The 21,030-nt window shown below is 47.6% G+C and overlaps 1 protein-coding gene across 2 annotated transcripts; it reads left to right on the top strand.

Moving 5' to 3' along the window:
- Positions 1–5,466: 5,466 nt before the first annotated feature.
- Positions 5,467–19,400, top strand: UNC119B (unc-119 lipid binding chaperone B). 2 transcript variants are annotated; one of them, XR_011542362.1, is made up of 6 exons: positions 5,579–6,157; positions 10,067–10,180; positions 12,990–13,101; positions 13,229–13,401; positions 15,584–15,846; positions 16,346–19,400. XR_011542362.1 is itself a non-coding variant. In XM_070628707.1 (5 exons), the coding sequence occupies exons 1-5, from the start codon at positions 5,917–5,919 to the stop codon at positions 15,694–15,696; spliced, it is 753 nt and encodes a 250-aa protein (XP_070484808.1). In that variant the 5' UTR covers positions 5,467–5,916; the 3' UTR covers positions 15,697–19,400. The 2 variants fall into 2 exon arrangements, 1 of the variants encoding a protein (XP_070484808.1); XM_070628707.1 differs by having other exon boundaries at positions 5,467–6,157; positions 15,584–19,400.
- Positions 19,401–21,030: the final 1,630 nt, after the last annotated feature.

The following is a 21,030-nucleotide window of genomic DNA, read 5'->3' as shown; positions in this document are numbered from 1 at the left end:
CTGTGTGTTGCGATTGAGTTTGAACTTAACTGCAAAGACGTGAAGTGATGGGGTTGGAAGAGGGGGACCCAGGGGTTCACTTGGCTGCAAAAGGTTCTCCTGTGACGAGGCAAGGAGCTCTTGTCCATTTAGCTGTTTGTCTCTTGCTTCTCTTTTCGCCGGGATGTTTGGTTAAGGGAATGAAGTTCTATAAAACCCTGCCTGGCCATTTCCACCAGCAGGGCATTCAAGGAAAAATAAACAGTTACTTTGTTTTGTTTCCACTTTCACTGGAACGCCAGGCCATGACTCTCACTCCCAAGGCACACTGAGCTTGTGGCCGCCTCTCCTCTCATCCTTCCCTCAGCCTCCACGATAGCCTCTGGACAGAGTAAGCCACGGGACTGTTTTCTCTGCACTCTTCTTTTCTGCTGTGTTGTCAGTGTGGAGTATGCATTGGGAAGGAGCAGAAAGAGCAGGAAGGATTTAATTTATCTGCCACATCTTACAGCTGAGGAACATGAAACTCAAAAAACTTCAGTAATTTACTCAAACCTAGTCAGTAAATGGTCAAGCCAGGATTCAAACCCAGTCTATCTGCCTGCAAAGCCCACGTTCTTTTGAAGATTGTAAGAAAAATAATTTTAGCCACCATTTATTGAGCCCTTGAATTGGGCTAGGCACAATGCCAAGCACTTTTACTGATGTTATCTCTGTTTAGTCTTCAACAAACCAGTTGGTATTAGCTTTTAAGTGGTGAAATGACTTGTCCAAGGCCACACAGCTAGCACAAGGCAGAGCTGGGATTTTACACCAGGATTCTTGCTCTTCATCATTGCTCTATTGCCTTCCCTTTCCCCATGATGCTGTGTGATGTGGCATCAGAATCTACCTGCTGTATTTCTCCAAGCAGGAATGGAGGCTTCTGGTTTTGGGAGAGGGAGGGAGGAGTTCGGCCTCCTTCACTCAGTTATCGCTTGAAGGGCAGAACTCAGCTCCAAAAATGAGGCCAGTGTTGATGGAGTCTGTTCTCAGGGCCCAAATAAGCCAGGAGGCCCACATGGCCTCTTTCTTACCTTGAGCCCACCCGTAACTGGAGTTCTTTACTAATTTAAACTTAGCTGTTACTATTTCAAGTGGCTTTACATGCACTGCCAAATGGGGAAGAGACCTGAAGAAGCCCTGCTCTAGGGAGTTGCAGGCAGGGAAATTGTCTGACAAGATCTTGGGCCAAGTGCTGGGGGGTGGGTTAAAGCACTCCTTGGGTCCAGATCCTAATCTTGCTAAGGAAATCAGGCTCCCGGTTGGCTGGAGCCGGTATGTCGGACCTGTCTCCATTTTTAGTACCCTACCCGCCTCCATCCTCCATAGAGGAAGAGAGATGAGTTTTTCCAACATTTACTGGAAAGCTTGTTGCTGTAGCAGTGGTGAGGGTTCAAGGCAGAAAGGGGTGGAGCCAGGAGTGGCTTGCCTCTGCTTGCTGGCCACCTGAGATTCTAGGCACCTCACTGCGGTACTCTGGCCCAAGGGTCTTAGTTTTGTTTGTTGCCAACTACTTATATTAGTAAAAAAATAACCCCGCCTGCTTTTTGGCTTGGGCCTTATACTGAGCCTTGCTCTCCGGGGTTTCCTCACTGCCTCCACTTGAATCCATCTGTTGCTTCCTCCAGGCCTGGTCCCCAGCTCGTTTCCTCTCAGCTCTGACTTGAGTGTTCTTTTCAATCACTGTACACTCCCATCTAGCTCCCTGGCTTCTCCTCATCCAGTGTGCCTGCCCTCAGCAGAGGGGTCCTGAAGAAAGAGGCCACTTCAATATGTCACCGTAGTGATCGTTCATGAGACACTCCCTGACACTAGTATAGTGCTATTTTTCTCTGGTTTTTATCTCTTCACAACAACCCTAGGAAAGACGTGTAATTCCCCTGACTTAGGAATGAGGAAACAAAGGCCTAGAGGGGATGCACAGTCTGCCCAAAGTCACGTAGCTAGCAAGTGGCAGAGAGAGGGCTGGCACTTGGCCCTGTCTCACCTCAAAGCCTGTGCTCTTAATGCTATGATACGCTATTTTTAAAAAGCAACCTTTGGGGACTGGCCTGGTGGCGCAGTGGTTAAGTTCGCATGTTCTGCTCCGGCGGCCTGGGGTTCGCCGGTTCGGATCCCAGGTGCAGACATGGCACCGCTTGGCACACCATGCTGTGGCAGGCGTCCCACATATAAAGTAGAGGAAGATGGGCACGGATGTTAGCTCAGGGCCAGTCTTCCTCAGCAAAAAGAGGTGGATTGGCAGCAGATGTCAGCTCAGGGCTAATCTTCCTCAAAAAAAAAAAAACAGTAACCTTTTGAATGTAAGTAACTGATGAAGCTAGGTGATGGTTACATGGAGGTTTATTACATTATTCTTTCTCTGAAAAAGAAAAGTAACGTTTTAAGACAGTGATATAAGAAATGCAGAAATTTATTTTTTTTTAAGATTGGCACCTGAGCTAACAACTGTTGCCAATCTTTTTTTTTTTTTCTTTCTGCTGTTTCTCCTCAAATCCCCCCAGTACATAGTTGTATATGTTTTAGTTGTGGGTCCTTCTAGTTGTGGCACGTGGGACGCCGCCTCAATGTGGCCTGATGAGTGGTGCCATGTCCGCACCCAGGATCCGAACCAGTGAAACCCTGGGCCGCTATAGCGGAGCGTGAGAACTTAACCACTCAGCCACGGGGCCGGTCCCCAGAAATATTTTTTTAAAAAATTATAGGAGGTGCAAAATGTGAAAACTCATCATTCTTATTCCCACCCCTCTAATCCCTAGAGGACTACAGGTGACAGTTTGGTATTTTTGTCTTATATGTATTTTTGTATATGTACACATACTCATATTTACATATATTGTGCACGTGTGCAAGTTTTTCTTTAGAATTCCATTATGGATCAAACAGTATATGTGTTTAAAAATTTGAAAGTACTGCCTTCAACAAGGCTACATAAATTTTCACTCTCCAGTCTTGTGCTACATGAATTTGGAATATGCCAGAAATCTTTATTGGGAACAGGTGGGATATAAATAATGAATTAATTCTTTTTAAAAACAGCCCTCAGCCGGGAAGAGCAGTGACTTGTGTACTAGGGAAATTACTAGCTCTCAGTCCCGGGCTACAAGGCTGGCTAGCCCACGGAAACCTTGGGGTTACTGTTTAATGCAAACAGTGTGTTAGTATATGTACTTTCAAAAAATATTTTTAAAAGACCCTTTTGATATACCTTGGGAAGATTTGGTGAGGAGAGGCAGAGGCCGATTAGAGGTTACAGCCCTAATTTTTCCTACTCCTTTTAAAAAAGGAATATCTATCTATCTATCTATATATCTTCTTCTTGTGTGTTTTCTATTCTCCTAAAGATACAGTTTTTCCTTTTAACCACAATTCAATAGGTAGTGACTAGAGAGAGTATAGGCCCCAATTCCCTTATATGACACTATTTATTTATTTATTTAAAAAATTTCTTTGGAGGAAGATTAGCCCTGAGCTAACTGCTGCCAATCCTCCTCTTTTTGCTGAGGAAGCCTGGCCCTGAGCTAACGTCCGTGCCCATCTTCCTCTACTTTATATGTGGGACACCTACCACAGCATGGTGTGCCAAGCAGTGCCATGTCCGCACCTGGGATCCTAATTGCTGAACCCTGGGCCGCCAAAGTGGAATGTGCGCACTTAACCGCTGCACCACCGGGCCAGCCCTATTTATTTCTTTTGAACTGAAAATAGTGATCAGGTTTGAGGTTGCTTTTAAATTTTAAGAGGACATAAGGCCATTTTGGCTTAGAGTCTGCCTTCCAGACACAGATACTGAGATATTTTCTTTTTGTATACAAACAGCTCATGGTCATATGCTTGTGATAAAATAGTACAGAAATAGCTCTAAATGGGGTCAAAAGTGAATATATCCCCCTTTAGTCCCTTCCAATACCCTCCTCCCCAGAGGGAACCAAGGTTAACAATTTAGTGTATATCTAGACCTCTTCCTTTGCAGTTACAAGTACCCATCTATATAGTCATATACTTTTTATTTTAAAGAAATGGGATTCTGTGCCTTGTTTTTTCCCCTCACTTAATATATCTTTGAGATCACCCCATACCATTATGCATAGATGGATCTCATTCTTTTTAACAGCTGCATAACATGAGTGGAAAATTTACTCTAAGTTTTCAATGTTAAACAAATGGTCCTCTGGTAAACATCTTTGTGCGTTAATGTAGGCTAAATTCCTGGATGTGGAATTGCAGGTGAAAGAGTTAATACATTTGTTATCATCCCTAGAGAGACAAAAGCTGGCATCCAGGTAACTCTAGTCCTGGTGCTCTGAGAATAAACGTTCAAAGGGCAAATGAGCGTGGGAAGTGGTTGCATGCTAAGCCCTCCTCTTGGTAATTCACAATCAAGTAGCACATTAAAAGTTCTGGAGGGGGCATCCCCACGGCTGAGTGGTTCATTTTGCGTACTTGGCTTCGGCTGCCCAGGGTTTCACTGGTTCGGCTCCTGGGCCCGGACCTAGCCCCACTCATTAAGCCATGATGAAGCAGCATCCCACATTGCAGAGCCAGAAGGACCTGCAACTAGAATATACAACTATATACTGGGGGGCTTTGGGGAGAAGAAGAAGAAAAAGATTTGCAACAGATGTTAGCTCAGGTGCCAATCTTTAAAAAAAATGTTCTGGAAATTCTTCAGTAACTACTCGCTGCTGAGTGGTTTAAAAAGAGTTGTTTGCAATGGGAAAGACTTCAATTCTTTGTACACATCTATTAAAATTTCCCTGAACAGTTTGGTAAGTGCCACCCGGTGGCAATCTCTCAAAGACAGGACAGCATTTAGATAAAGCTTGGTCACATACTGTCCCACCAGGCTAGGCAGCTGGGGTGGAGTCGGGTTTGGATTTTGTCCAGGAACCAGGCTAGGCCTATCAGCCCCTCACATCTGGTGAGAGGGACTCACCAAGGCTTGTCATAAATCAAGTCTTGAGGCTGATGGTGGGGAGGTGGGTGGAGTTTCATTCTAGTCCAAGCCTTGCTGAGGGGTGACATCAGACCTAGCAGACACACTTTCCATCAGTCAGGCTCAGGCCTCCAGCGCAGAAGAGTGTGGCTCAGAATCCCTAGAGACGGAGCCACTTGGGGTGTAAGAGGGCAGCCTGATCTCCCGGCCTCCCCACTCCAATTGGTGAAATCATGGTTAACTTCCAAGGCTCCGTGCAGATGTCACCCCTGTGAAGCCTCTCCCTGATCCCACAGACCACTCTTGTGTACTCCGGTAGTACTTTTGCTGTACGTGGTAGAGCAGTCAGCAATCTGGTTTGTCTTCTAGTTCATTCACACTGAGCTGGTCAAGAGGAAGGGGCACATAGTGAATTATGTACTTCACAGTCTTCCCCAACAAAGGGGGAGCTCCTCGATAGTGGGACTTTCCCTCACTCATTCATTCAATCATTATTGAGCGCTTACTCTGTGTCAGACATTAGCTGGACCGCCCGAATGCTGTGATGCGTGAGGCAGACCCAATCCCTGCCCTCATTCATATTCTTACGTCCCCTGTAGCCTAGCCCGGTGTCTAGCCCAAAGCCTGGCACAGCAGGGTTTAGAAATGGGAATCTAAGTGGAAAGCTGCCTTTGCATAGCAAGCACTGTTGTACTCCATCTTCTATGCTACAGATTAAAAAACATTTTCTCAAGATGCCCCCTAGACAGTTTATATGACAGGAAGTCATTTGACCATAGGAAATATTTTTAAAACATTTGGGGCGATCTCGGGGCCTGACGGCGAGTCCGGGGCTCACCACCTGGCGGGTCACGGCGCGGCGGCCGCCGCAGGCCCCGCCCCCAGGTGCCGCCCGGCCCCGCCCCCGCTCTCCATAGTTACGGCGCTGCGGAGGCGGCGGCCATCTTGGCGGCGGCGCGATGAGCGGGTCGAACTCGAAGGCTGCGGCCGCTGGCTCGGCGGCGGGGTCCGGGGCGCTGGTGGCTGGCAAGGAGGAGAAGAAGAAGGCGGGCGGCGGCGTCCTGAACCGGCTCAAGGCGCGGCGGCAGGCGCCTCACCACGCCGACGCCGGCCTCGGGGCGGCGGTCACGGAGCAGGAGCTGCTGGCTCTGGACGCCATCCGGCCCGAGCACGTCCTGCGCCTCAGCCGGGTCACCGAGAGTGAGTGCCGGGCCGGCCGCGCCCTCCCCTCGCGCCGGGCCGCGGGCCCCTGGTAGCCTTCGCCGGAGCCGGGCGCTCGACCGGCCCGGTGGTCCACCTGGGCTCCCCTGCCGGCCAGGCCGCGCTGCCCACTGCCCCGCAGGGTCTGGTCTGCGCGCCCCCTCGCCTAGACCTGCTTGGGAAGGGGTCCCCTGAGCTTGACTGCGTTCCCCGCGTCCCGCCGCGCCAGCTGGGCCTCGGGCCGGGCCGCTCCCCTCCTCAGCTGGACCTGCTTAGGTCGGGGCCCCCTGCAGCGTAACCCGATCCTCCTGAGCCGGCCCGGCCGCCGATCCCTAAGCCTGGAAGCCCCCAGCTCTCAGTCAAGTTCCTGTTCGGCCAGGCCCCCTCAACCTGTCTGCTTCCAGCTTCTGCGGCCTCTGCCAGCCCACCCTACCTGTTTTCTCCGCGTGCCCCTCCCCTTCTCCGGGCTCTGTCCAGCCTGCCTTGGCCCTCTATCCCTTTTGGTTTCAAGGGTCCCCCTTTTGTGTACAGGGGCCTCTTCCTTCCTCCAACACATTGCCGTGGCATTTCATGCAAATTTAAAACTGTGCCACATAAAATAAAGTACGTTAATAAAGTTTCAGTTTATGTGCAAAATCCAAAATGTGAATCCTGCTTTTGACACTTGTTCTAGTAAATTAAGAATTGTGTCAGGGTTTCCGAAATGCGTTTCTTGCATAAAATGCAACCATCCTGCACCTTTTCATTGACAGAAGGAAGGGTGGGAAGAAATATATTGCCCACTCCCTGTCCTGGTTCACCTCGCTTCTTCTGTTCTCTTCCAAGCCAAGCCCTGACCTGATGCACTTTGTCTTGCTGTTTCCCCTCCAGCATTTACAGTCACCTGGTCAGACCCTGCTTGCCCTGTCCTCCAGGCTTGTAACCTTGCAGCACCAGCGCTGGCTTGATGGATCTCAGGCTACCTCAGTCTTATCTGCTGAAACCATTTAGTAGGCAGCCCGGGGCTGCTCAGGTGTACCTCGGGGCTGGTGGCAGCTGCAGTGATTTGGGGATGGGAGTTTGGGGGGTGGGCCTTGGTCCAGCCTGTACGGAAGGAATTTCCCATCTCCTAAAATAGTTCTTCTTTGATTCTATATATTTTGATGTCTCCATTTTCCATCGCTGTTTGGGTTGGGACTGTCCTTTGCATGCCTGAGTACAGATTTAGAGGGTCTTGCTATTCAGTTTCATTGAAACATTGTGAAAAAGCTCCTTCTGTTCTGACCCACTTTTCATTTGGGGCCTCTGAAGGTACAGAAATGCTCATCACCTGACCTTTCTAACCTCATGCTTTCTCCTGATATCAGAGGGGAATCAGGCCGTTCTAACACCTGAGCCTAAGCAGCATCCTCGGTGGCCACTCGGGTCCTGTGTAGGAGCTTGGGATTGGTGCTATTGCTCAGACCCATCTCAGCAGCTTATTGGAGAAAGTCACAGGTCAGAGCCTGGTGACCTCTGGATTACTCTTCCTAGAGTCTGTCCCATTCAGCAAGTTATTAATTGAGTACCCTCTAAAGATGCAGAACCCATCTCAGCCTTTTGGGGAGTTGCAGAATAATTAGTAGCTCTCAAGTTTGCCATCTTACTGGAGAGACAGCTTGTAAAATATGAAACAGCTGACACAAGCAGGCAAGATAAGATAAAGAGCCAAAATGAGTTGTAGCAGAGATTCTTTCAGGAGTCAGGGTAGAAGAAGTCAGTGAAATTTTCTGTGATCAGTACTCTTTTGATTAGCTGTTCAGATTGTTGTAGGTTATACTTCACTTTGGCGTAATGCCCTCACCAGCAAATCTGTCCTACTGCCTGTGTAGGTGTGTCCTGATTTTGTACAGGCCATGAGCTAAGAATGGTTTTTACATTTTTAAATGGTTGGGAAAAAGATCTTGTGACACACGGTTATATACAACTCATATTTCAATGTCCAATAGTTTTATTGGAATACAACCACACTCATTCATTTGTATGTTGTCTGTGGCTGCTTTTGCTGTGACAGAGTGGAGTAGTTGTGACAGAGACTGTGTGGCCACAAAGCCTAAATATGATCTGGCCCTTTACAGAAAAAGTTTGCAGATCTCTGCTTTGTGATATGACGAAACAAGCAAGCACTGTATTAGCCATTAGATCAGGATAAATGTTTTATTTTTTATGTTATTTATTTATTTATTTTCTTTGGTGAGGAAGATTGGCCCTGAGCTAACATCTGTGCCAATCTTTATTTTCTATGTGGGATGCTGCCACAGCATGGCTTGGTGAGCAGTGTGTAGGTCTGTTCCCAGATCCGAACCCGTGAACCCTGGGCCACTGAAGCAGAGCGCACAAACTTAACCATTATACCACCAGGCCGGCCTCCAGGATAAATGTTTTAAAATGGATTTTTAAGAAAGTTCTGTCCTGTTGTGATATTCAAGTTGATAGATCATGAAAGGTTTATAGGCCATTTTTTAAGTGTTTCCAAAGAAATCACCTTTTACTATCTCTGTTTCTAAAAGTGTTATGATAATCTTTTGTCCAAACTAAGTCCATACTGTTTTTTTCTTTCTTGGATCCCCTAACTCTCTCCATACAACTTTTGCTTATAACATAAGAGGAAGTTTTTGGATGTATTTTAAGTGGATTGTGTAAGGAAAAAAACCTGAGTTCACTTCAAAACTTGAGAAATAAAGAAATGGTAGTTTTGGAGGATTGCTGTTTTTTTGGTTCAGTTTTATTGAGATATAATTGGCATACAGCACTGTATAAGTTAATATGCAGTGTGGCATATTTGAAAGCTGCTAAGAGAGTAAATCCTGAAACTTCTCATACCAAGAAAAAAAATTTATTTTTTGGTAATGAGTGTTAACTTATTACGGCAATCCTTATGCAATATATATATATATATATGAGATTATTGTGCCGTACAGCTTAAAATTACACAGTGCCTGCTGAGCTTCACTTGAGCTAGAGGAGCAGCGAAGACTCATGTAGAGACCTTTCTGGATGTCCCTCTGCTTCAAACAACTTGCACCTCCTATTACTAGCATTTATCGCCACAATCTGAGCTGGTCAAAAACAGAAGGAAGGGTACAAGATCTTCCCATTTATTCATTCAGCAGTTGTGCACCGAGACCTCACCCTGGGCCAGGTGCCCTGGTGGGCCTAAGTGCAGGGCTGAAAACCACTCCGTGGTCCCTGCCTGCCAAGAGCTCACAGTGTGGAGGGGAGATGGATAAAAGCATGACAGCAAAGACACGAGAAATGAAAGAGCAAGTGCTGGAGTGAAACACAGCAGGGGGTTGTGAGGGAGGGTTGGGGGGGGGTCACTGGGTAGAAAGGTCTGAGAGGCCTCACTTGGGTGACATTTGCTGGAACCAGCATGACAAGAGGGAGCCAGCCGTGGACAAGTCTGGGAGCGATGTGTCAGGGAGAAGTCACCACTGCTGCAGAGTCTCGCAGGCAGAAGTGAGTTTAGCCAGAGGAGGTTAAACAGGTGGCCAGTGTGCCTGGAGGGAGCCTGGGAAGGGAGAATAGGAGACGGAGGTGGATGCTAGGGTCAGGTCCCGCGGCCTGGTAGGCTGTGTCTGTTAACTTTTCCTCTTTGACTATGTTCCTCAAAAGCTTTGCATTTTAAAATTATAGATACTTAGTATCTCACAATTTGTGTGAACCAGCAATTGAGTATGGCTCACCTAGGTGCCTCTGCTTCATGGTATGTCACAGCCTGGGACTGTGGCCTCAACTAGTCGCAACGGGGGTTGCGGGGGAGGATTTGCTCCTAAGTTCACTTACTGCTTTCAGGATTCAGCTTGGTCTGAAAGCCTGAGTTTCTTTCTGTCTGTTGGCCTGGGCCCTTGGAGGGTTATTTAATGGCATTGGTCTCTCTCTCATTTTCAGATTATTTATGTAAACCTGAAGACAACGTCTACAGTATTGATTTCACCCGCTTCAAAATTCGAGATTTGGAGACAGGGACAGTGCTTTTTGAGATTGCCAAACCTTGTGTTTCAGGTAGGCCTTAATATTGTAGTGGTCACTTGACAGTTGGAACAAAAAGTCTTTGACACTTGAATTGTTGTGTGCTGTTGCATCCTGTGTCATGGACTCCAGCATGTCCTGCTTCCATGACCTCCTCCCGGAGCCTGGCCTGCAGCCTGATTTGAGGCTGTGTTGCAAGGCTGACGTTTGTTGAGTATCTCCTCTGTGCTGGTCACTGTGTTCTACATCTTTCTATTTACATCGGCTCATGTAATCCTCACACCTCTGTGAGGAGTCATCCCCATTTTACAGAGAAGGAAACTGAGGCCCAGAATTTCCAAGTAACTTTCCTAAGGTCCTGTGCTCTTTCATCTTACCATATTGCCTCCAGTTAGGAAAGGAATCCTTGAAACTGAACTCTAATGAAGAAAGCTCACCTGAGCCTTGAGTCCTGGGAACTCTCTGGGAGGATGATACTGAGGATTCCAGTCCAGACTATGAGGCACTTTCACCTGCCGTCTCACTCTCCTTTAAACAGTGTCCCATATTCCCCAGTAAGTCCTGGTTTGGATTTTAATCTGCACCATTTTCTGGATGAACAGAAAGTGCAGACCTCTGAACTCATCTCCTTGGGATTCCTTAAATTAGCCTTAAATAGACATTTCCTGTGCTTGTGATGCAGTTCGAGGGTGATTCATTTCTGGCTAGGGGACCACACTTAAGTCTTTGGAGCACATCATGGAGATTTAGCACCCCCTGGAGTTAGTTATTGGAACACCAGCACAGATAACCCTCGGAGTGTCAGCCGAGGTCTGTATTAATAACACTTTTGGCAAAGTTTTCTTGTCTGATTTGCTACTTAGAAAGAGTATGTAAATTTGATAAGGCAGGTATTAGTAGCCCAAGTAAGTTGAAAGACTTTCCTGAGAAAGTCTTAGCTCAGGTTAATTGCCCAGCCAAAGCTAGAGCCCTGGTCTCCTCACCCCACCCAGTATTCTTTGTTTTGGTGAGGAAGATTGTCCCTGAGCTAACATCTGTGCCAGTCTTCCTCTGTATTTTTGTATGTGGGGCACTGCCACAGCTTGGCTTGATGAGCAGTGTGTAAGCCCGTGCCCAGGATCTGGACCTGAGAACCCTGGGCCACCAAAGTAGAGCGCACAAATGTAACCACTACACCACCGGGGTGGCCCCCCACCCGGTATTCTTTTGTTTTTGTTTTGTTTTGTTTTGTTTTTGAGGAAGATTAGCCCTGCGCTAACATCCGTGCCCATCTTCCTCTACTTTATATGTGGGACGCCTACCACAGCATGGTTGCCAAGTGGTGCCATATCTGCACCTGGGATCTGAACTGGCAAACCCCAGGCTGCCAAAGCGGAATGTGCGCACTTAACCGCTGCGCCACCGGGCTGGCTCCCCCACCTGGTATTCTTTATGCTACAATAACCTGGTATTGACCAAGGTGTCTAAAGGCTCAAGCTTGTGGGTACTTAGCTTGTATTGGGAGGGTCAGGGTCAGCTAGCTTCCTGGGTCTGTGGTGTTCTCATCCCTAAGTACATGTCTCAATACTTAGGATGTTTCGAGGACCCCAGGGCTACTTCAGGTGTGTGGATTTGGATTAGACTGGGCCCAGAGTTGTCTTTTCAGTACAAACCTGAACTGTCTCAAGAAGGTCAGCTGCAGATCCTGTAAAAATACCTTGATTTTCAACTTCTCCAGTCTTTACCTTTAAGGATCTTGTTTCACTTAGAATGTGCTCGCACTGAATCGGTCCCCTCCTGTAGCATTTTGATGAGTTCAAATCTGTGAGAAGATTTGCTCAGTCTCTCTGAATCCATTGTTGGAGCCGGTGCTTTAGAGCCTCTGGCTCTGAGCTCCAACTCAATGTGGTTGCCCAGTGTTCTTGGGCTTGTCACAGGCAGAGATGTTTGATGCTGACAAGGGCTTATGTTGCATCCACATTCAGCCTAGACCTAGAAAAAATATTCCTGTTGAACACTGGATAGCTACTAGAGGGAACTAACTCCTTGTTCACATTAGAATGGTTCTTTGATTCATTTTACAAATCTTTCGTCTCCTGGGTTCAGGAATGGACTAGACCAGAGACCCTCATTAACCTTATAGATGCTCGTTCAGGTCCCACACATTGTTTCGTTGCCCATCTGCTTCACCTTTTCCCAGATGCTCAGAATGTTGGGCCTGATATTGCCTGAAATAGGTATTAGTCCAAAGCAGTTTAGTACCCCAAAGCTGTAGGTCAGTGACTTCCATTTAAATAACAAAATTATTTCTAGGGGTTTGTATTTGCTGCCTGTCAGAAACTTTTGCATTCTTCGAAGGTGCCTTTTGACTAGTTTCAAGTTTTGTAATCTCATTCTTTTGGTTAGTGGCTAGTATGTCAACTTAGTCAACAGAAGAGCTAGTCTGTATAATATAGACCATGTCAGGGGCCTGGTACCCAGCTTATGTTTCAGGCTTCACCCTTAGGATACAGCCCCCAAGCACCCAAATTATATAAAATGCAAATAGCGTTTAAGAACAGGCTTCAAGTCAGATGGACCTGGATTCAGATCCCTGCTCCCTCTGTTTACTATTTGGGGGACTTTGGACATGTTATTAAACCTCTCTGAACTTGAGCTTCCTGAGCTGTAAAATGGAGACAATTAGAATGCCTCACAGGGTTGTTGTAAGGACTATATGCAGTGTTTAGCACAGGGCCTGGCATAGAGCAAGTGCACAGTCAATATTGGCCATCCTCCTGTTGGTGTTGGTACTGTTAATTGATTGTGCTGTTTGGACTGGTGGTGCCAAGATGGGGCACCAGGATTCTATGTGCTCTTTCAGACCAAGAGGAGGAGGAGGAGGAGGAAGGTGGAGATGTGGATATCAGTGCAGGACGTTTCGTCCGTTATCAGTTCACACCAGCATTTCTCCGCCTCCGGACAGTTGGGGCTACGTGAGTACCAGTATTTCCTGAGGGGAGAACATTCTGCTTGTTCACAGAGAATGTTCTCGGTTGGGTTTTGGGTTGGCTTTAGAGGAGGGAGGAGGCAAAGTCAGGCTCACAGAGATTTATTTTGCAGAGTGGAATTCACAGTGGGAGACAAACCTGTGTCAAACTTCCGGATGATCGAACGGCACTATTTCCGGGAACGCTTGCTGAAAAACTTTGACTTTGATTTCGGCTTCTGCATCCCCAGCAGTAGGAACACTTGTGAACATATCTATGAGTTTCCCCAGCTTTCTGAGGATGTCAGTATGTATCCCTTGACTTTACAGCATTCTAGATTCTTAGGGCTAGAAGGAACAAACCTTGAAATCCATCTGGTCCAACGCCCTTGTTTTGCAGAGGAGGGAAATAGTGACGTGGCACATATCTAGTCATTTGACCCCAGGCTTCTCATTTCCTATTGTTCCTGTCTAAAGTTTCAAACTCTGACTCTGCCTGTCTGGGAGCATCAAAGGTTTTAATAATACAAGCCATCCTTTTTAGATGGCTGCGGTGGGAAAGGGAGTGACCGAGGGAGAGGAGAGGAGGCCCATGACAATCCCTGGGTTTCCAGTTCCATAAAGCACCTCGCTTATCCACTGTCAGTCATGGTTTTCCACTGTGTTCTAGTCATTGGCACTCTTTGTTAGCCCTTCACTTTTCCCTAATCAAAGCTAGGTGTGCAATTTTGGGCTAAATAGAATCATAGGTCTGAGGACCTCCTCTTTGTCATTCTCTGCAAGCAGAATGTTGATTAGGTAAACCATTAGGATAGATCCAGCAGGAAATATTAGGAGCTGTCACAGGTTTTGGAGCAGAAGGAGTGACATGATGGATGCAGTGTTTTGGGAAGAGTAATCCTGTAGTTGTATGGAGGAAGAACTGGGGAAGGCATCAGAGGGAGAAGGCTAGGCAAGGGAAGAGATGGACTTAATTAGAAAGAACGGGCTTGATCAGTTTCTATGACTTTGGTCTAGCTATCCCAGGTTAGCATCCTCTGTTGGTAATTAGGGAAAATTGCTCAAGAACAATGAGGATGTGAGTGGGATTATGTGACTAGCGATGGAGTTTAGTTGGGTGGTGGGGAACACTGACTAGTTTTCTTGGAATCCCAGTTTCTTAAAGTTGTCATGTTCTGAAGACCAGATATTCTTTACTTGTGTGGCAGTGCTGTTCCTGGGTAAAATGAGGATTGCTGAGATGTGGGGCAGGATGTTTATGACAGCATCTCATCCTGGTTTGAACCCCGCTCCACAAGCTGGGCTGGAATACGTAAAGATTATGTATAGCATTTCAAGTTTTTACCCAAGGCAATATAACTTTTATTCATGGAACCAAATAAGCAAAAAGAGCATGGAGGTCGGTATTCTGGCTATAAACCAAATAACTTTGGCCTTGGTGGGTTCAAACAACTGTAAACAATTTCACCTTGTGAGAACTGTGGTGAACAATAGCATTTCCTCCTGAGAACTCAAAATAGCATGTGATCACTCACTCAGAACTGATCAGAGGTAGTGACTTCATTATCCTTTTTTTTTAAAGATTGGCACCCGAGCTAACAACTGTTGCCAATCTTCTTTTTTTTTTTCTTTCTGCTTTTTCTCCCCAAATCCCCCCAGTACATAGTTGTATATTTTAGTTGTGGGTCCTTCTAGTTGTGGCATGTGGGACACCGTCTCAGCGTGGCCTGATGAGTGGTGCCATGTCCACGCCCAGGATCTGAACCAGCATAACCCTGGGCCGCCAAAGCGGAGCGTGCGAACTTAACCACTTGGCCACCCATGGAGGACTGGCCCGCAGGACTTCATTATCTTGACTCTCGAGTATGGGTAAAGCAGTCTGGGCAGTTCCCTGAACAAACAGAAGGTTTAAATCTGGATCCCAAGATAGGGAGACCTTCTGCTGGATCATTTACAAGTTAATAACCTGAGCCATCTCTAGAGAAGTCTTCTTGCCATTTGTCCCCCTGCACTCCTGCACACCTAGGATTCCTTTGGTTGTCATGCGTGCCCATGGGAAGTGGCAGAGTGAGGCACAGCTTTCTGAATTTGGACCAGAATGTCTAGAGGTGGGGAGCAGACCAGAAGCACAGAGTAAATAAGCCGTTGAGGTCCATGTTGGCAAAAGGTAAGTAAACACATTTCCCTGGGTACTGACTAAGAATCCAGGCTGGAGATGACCGAGGAGGACCATGTCAAGAGAGTCGATTGCATCCTTACGTTGAAGTGGATATCATGTTCAGTTAGGGGGCCTCTGTGGTCTCCAGTTCTCCCCAGCTCTCAAGGGCTGGCTCTCTCTGTTCTGACCTCATTATTCTGGGGTAGTGTACTCATGTTCTCTGGCAGAGTTGGCTTATGAATTTTAGAGGGGGTACTAAGTTTGTTCCCACCTAGCCCATGGGGCAGGCTCACACATAAATCTTTGCTTTTTTCTGTCCCCTGACTTGCAGTTCGTTTGATGATTGAAAATCCCTATGAGACCCGTTCTGACAGCTTCTACTTTGTTGACAACAAGCTGATAATGCACAACAAGGCTGATTATGCCTATAATGGAGGCCAGTAACTGCTGCAGGAGTGGACAAGGGAGGTGCTTTGCTGCGGCCCAGGGTCCTGGCACACGGAGATGGTTGAAGCTGCAGTTTGTCAACACGCATCTGGAACCTGGCCCCAGGAAGCCAAGGCTGGGGTGGCAGTTTCCTGTGCTCCAAGAGAGGTGCCAAGCAGTACTGTGTTTTCTTCCCTAGTATTTTTTCTTCTCTTTTTTTCCCTGCCCTTTATGTCACAGAGGTACTACAGTAAAGTCAAAGATTAAGATAAGGCTCCTGGAATCAAGATATAAGAGAAAGTTTATTTTCATGTAGTCATAGCTCCCTACTAGTTGTCCTGACAAGTCTGGGTCTCTCCAGGCACTTCTGTGCCCACGTGAGGAGGCTCTGGTGGGCCTCCCTGCAGGTTAGCAGCTCTTCTGTAGGTTCCTGGTTGCTGTGGGAAGCTGAAACGTAGGCCTCTTCCAGGCATCTCCTCTCACTTCTGGGGTGGTGTCAGCACAGTCTGACCTCAGCCTGTGCATAGTCCTGAACCAACTGGAAAGAAACTTGAAAGCAGGGGGAAGGAAGAGGTGGTGCCAAGAGTTGAGGCACTAGGGGTGGGTAAGGCTGCCAAACGGAAAGATTCATTTTATGAGGAGGCCTGCTTATCTGTCTGACTTGCAGGATCCTCAGCCAGCAAGGGTTTCAGCCTGGGGATACAGCAAGGTTTCAGCCTGGGAGTGCCTTCCTGTTCTCATTTTGGAACGAAGATGAGCTTGCTCTGCTTCTCCTGGCTCCTGACTTTTGAGTATCTCCTGAAACAGAATGTGTCTGTTTTGCTCTTGGAACAGTAATATATCTCGAGGCCAGAGCAGGCCTTATTGTGTTTTGTTTTTTATTTCTAGGCTTCTTTCTGGGAGGCTTCATAAAATGTCAGTGGTGCTCCCAGTGTATGTGACGTGCAGTTAGACTTCTAATAGTGTTAATCAGGCTCCCGGGGCTAATCTGGCTCGTGTTGGAGCAGAGTATAGTTACACACCAGCAGCTCATTTAAAGGAGGGATTTCGTTTTCTCTACACAGCAGAGCCTGGAGGATTGGCTTTTGATGGGGATTTGCCTCTGAAACTCTTTGTAGATTTCTTATTTAGGAGGATTTTCAGTAGTATCTGGAACCATCCTGGCAGGTCAGACCTAAGTAACACATAACTCATCCTTCAAACTGCTAGTTGGAATGGTGCCGGCTGTTTGGAAAGGCTGAGATAGGCTGCGATGGCCTGTTGGAGAGATGTGTTCTTAAAAGAGCGTCTTCGCACATCCTGTGGGCTACTTTTGTCCTGGGGCCCTTACTGGATGGACTCTTGCTGCCTCAGCTCCCTGTGGCTGTCTGACAGTGTGGGTGGCTCTAGATGCTCAGCCTAACCTCTCTAAGATGGTTGCTGCGGCCAGGATTTAGCACTGATAGGAAGGAGGCTATAGGAGGAGCCTAGCTATGTGGTAATAGTCACAGTGAGGCATCGCAGTAACTGTGACAGGAGAGCTGTCTCCCAAGGTGCTTGGGAGAAAGGCCACGTGGGGCCAGGGAAAGAAGGGCCAGCACTTTGCTGCAGAAGTCCCTGTGCATTCACTGACCAGTGTTGCTCCCTGCTGGATTCTAGAGCGTGAGTGGCCTTGAACCTTGGCTCAGTGCTTTGTGCTGATTTGTCTGGATTGTGTCAGATGCTGGCAGCTTTCTCACTGAGAAAGCCCTAGGTTATCCCTGTCTGCTGGTGCTGGATCCAACCACTGAGGGAGGGAAGAGACCGTGCACCTTGCACAATGGGTTACACATCACCAGACAGGCTGAATCTCAGAACTGGAGTTGACTACAAATCCAGGTGCCTTAAGTGTGGCTCTGTCCCATATGCTGCTGGGGAAAGCTGCATTGCCCTCATTCCCTCCTCATCTGTGGACAGACATCAGCACTGCCTCCTTACCCTCTGTTTCTCATTGCAGCTCCTCTAACATGTTTGTGTGTTCCTGTCAAGCTTCAGAGTAACCCCTTCTCTGTGACAGAAGCCCAGTCAGGAGAGTTTATATTATTTGATATTGAATTATTATCTAGGATGTGGTTTCTGGAGCCCAGAGCTCTGCTTAATAGAGTGTGTCTTAGAAATGTGCCCTGGGGCAGACCGCCTCTTGAGGACCAGTGGGCTCTCATCTGCAGTGGTAGCTTTTGCTAGGAGGACCAGGAGGCCAGAGGGGGTAGGCACTCTGGCTTGAATAGTGCTGTATTCTGTTCCCCATTAGCTTGCCTTAGTCTCACCGGAGACCATTTTGAGGCCAAGTGCACAATCTGTGCCCAACAGGACAGGGATTTACCATCTTCTGAAGGTCTGGTGTTCTGTATCTGGGACTCTGGATTCTTGTGTCTAGCTACTCAGGAAATCTTGAGAAGCATTTATGACTCTGGGGTGTTAACCAGGGTGAGTTTGAAATTCAGACTTTTGTACCTGACTTGAGAGAATTGGCAGTCGTACTTTCTCTGAAAGTAGCTGAACCACTCAGAAGTTGAATCAGGAGGCCATGTTATTAAGGTGTCTGGACTGTTGGGAGCTCTTATCTTGTGAGTGATATAGTGGGAGGAACGAAACTACCTGCATGGGGAGACCATGCCTCGTTCAGAGCTGGCATCTGAGAGGTAGCTCCTGGAGGAAACACATTCCAGCAGACTGGCAGGCCCATCTGGTGCCCTGGGGCCTGCTGCCTGCACCCCTTCCTCTCCTCTTTTGTTCCTTTCCCTCTGCCTTGGAATCTCTTGGGAGAGAGCCTCTCTTTTCCTGTGAAGCCTTTGGGCTAAGATGCCCTTCCACCTTCTCCAAATAAGATCCTGGTTTATTTCATTCTGTGTTTGGAAGAGTAAACAGAGGAAATAAAACTAAAAGTAGTTCTTGGCTAAGTGGGCTGTCCACTCATGTGTTAGCTCAGAGCTATCTGCAGAGAAAGCAGTTTTCAAGGGCCTGTAGGACTTCCTGAAGACACCTACAGTCTTTGGGCCATCTGATTCTCAAATGGGGCAGTGATTGGGGATGTTGGGGCTAACCATAGACTGGAGAGTCTTGAGATGGCAGTGACTGGGGAATCTTCAACTTATTTTTTCAGTTGAAGTGGAACTCATTTCTGGAAGGGATTTAAGAGGCTGTGTCTAATGTACAAATTGGGTGAGTCTTGGCTTAGTGTGTACTGCCAGCCCTGGTCGGCTCCCCGGGTACTCTTTTTTTCTCTGTAAAGTCACTGTCTTCTGGTGGCCGTTGTCACCATGACATCAGTGAGGTTTGGAGAATGGGGACAGTCTGTTCTAAAAATCACAGCACAGGCTTCTAGCCAGCGCACGAGGCTTCCTGATGCAGAGGGTGCTGCTGTCCCCGGGGTAGGAGGCCGTTGTTGGTCATGTTACTCATATTCCAAGTTACAGAATGTCGCAGCCACAAGAAGGCTCTGGTGGAGGTGGATTTACCCCTCGTTTTACAAAGGATCGTGTAAAATCATTGAAGTTGTGAAAGTCTATTTTTTCCTGTAAATCTATTTTTCACAGAGTATAAGAAATATCAATGACCTGATCTTTCCTTCCACTTCTTTCCCCTTCACCTAAGATCCATTCCAGTTTGTATTGTCTTTGTGTCCAAAGTAAACTAGGTGACTTATTTGTATAAAATGTTATTTTGCCACAAGAGACAGTAATAAAAGAAAGATTTTCGCAGTATGTGTACCCTCTCTTGTCTCCTGACTGGGCCCTTTGCATTGGTGGGGGGAACAGGTGTGGGGTGGGGGTGGGCACCGAGTTTCTTTGTGTGGCCTTTCTGTAAGTGGTTAATGAGTACAGCTGGTTTATGGGGTGAGTGGGGACCAGTATTGGGCTTTAGGTTTAATATTTTTGCTTTATGTTGCTGGAGGGCTTTCAGAACTAAACATTTATACACATATTTTAACGTTAGGTTTATTGAGGGGTACTTTACAGTAAAATTCACCTTCTTTAAGAGTACAGCTTGATGAGTTTTGACAAATGTATACCCCCATCACAGTCCTGGTACAGGGTATTCACATCACCTCAAAAAGCTCCCTCAAGGTCTTGGTGTTTACGGCCAGTTCCCGCCCTCCCCCCCGCCCCTTTCAGCCATTGTCTGATTTGTCTCTACTAGAGAACTTACATACCTTTAATATAAAACGTACATCCACGTTTAAGGTGACAAACAGTACAGTTTTAAAATGTCTGGTTTAGATGTTCTGTGGCACCTGAAGCAATGAGTGGCCTCTGCCCACAAACACCACTCACTTATTTCCCCCTCTCTCCTGCTTTTTCCTTTTTCCTTCCACCCAGGGCTGGTGCCCAGGTGAGGTGGTGGAAAGGTGAGGAAGACCTCAGAGCATTTGCCAACAACAGTCATTCCTTTGGCTTTAAAGTACTGTGGATTTAGAGGCTTTCTTTTAAATGTATTTCTTTTTAAATGGAAGGTAACATATTAAGGACTTTGCTGCATCTTTTGATTGATGTCCGGGAGGCAGAGCAAAGTCTTGGAGGAAGCAGAATTTTTGGCATGTGAGTCAGTGCTGGGGACAGATGCCTGGCTGAGTTATGGGGGGAGAAAGGCAGCTGGAGGGATGTGTGGGGGCCTGGGAGGGTGTGGCTGGTGCCCAGGAGCCTGTGGAAGGCTGGCTCACACTTGTGCTAAGGGACGCCCCTTGTCAGGTGGATGAAATCGCCATAGCTGCCTGGGCAGGGTGTAAGTGCCCTGACGAGGACACTGATGACCAAATGCCTCCCTGCTCCCAAGGAAGCTCTGCCCCACTATTGGGAGTGACACACAGGGGACTACAGTGCAACAGGGAAGTAGCAGCGCCACCTCGCCTTCACAACCTCGGGGGAAGGAAATCTTCCCAGGCAGCCCAGTTCCCTGCGCCTAAATACTGAGCACTAGAGCCAGACAAAACCCTTTGCTCCTCCTGGAGCTCGCAGACTAGTGTAGCCTCATTAAGTGCCACGAATAAATAAAACAATGGGATGTAGAGTGTGTCGGGAGAAACACCGGCCTCCCGCGGTCAGGGCAGGCCTCGTGAGACCCGAGTGAAGGGAAGGAGCATTCGGGCCGAGGGAACAGTGATTGAAAGGCCCAGAGGCGGGAACAAGCCAGGGGTAGTAGAGAAAGCGGCCTTGTGCGGCTGGAGTAAAGACAGCAAGGGGGTGGTGGGCGTGAGGCCGGAGAGGTAGGCGGGGAGGGCCACGTAGAGCGTTGAGGCCACGGAACTGGATTTGAAAGATAGACCCACCGTCGAAGGGTCTTAGGCTCGGGGGAGGCCCGACCTCGGAAACCTCGCGAGAGGCCGGCTTCTCTCCT

The sequence above is a fragment of the Equus przewalskii genome, chromosome 7 (genome assembly GCF_037783145.1).
Source record: "Equus przewalskii isolate Varuska chromosome 7, EquPr2, whole genome shotgun sequence".
NCBI lineage: Eukaryota > Metazoa > Chordata > Mammalia > Perissodactyla > Equidae > Equus > Equus przewalskii.
Note: the sequence above shows the minus strand (reverse complement) of the source record. Positions and strands in the feature narration are given on the sequence as shown.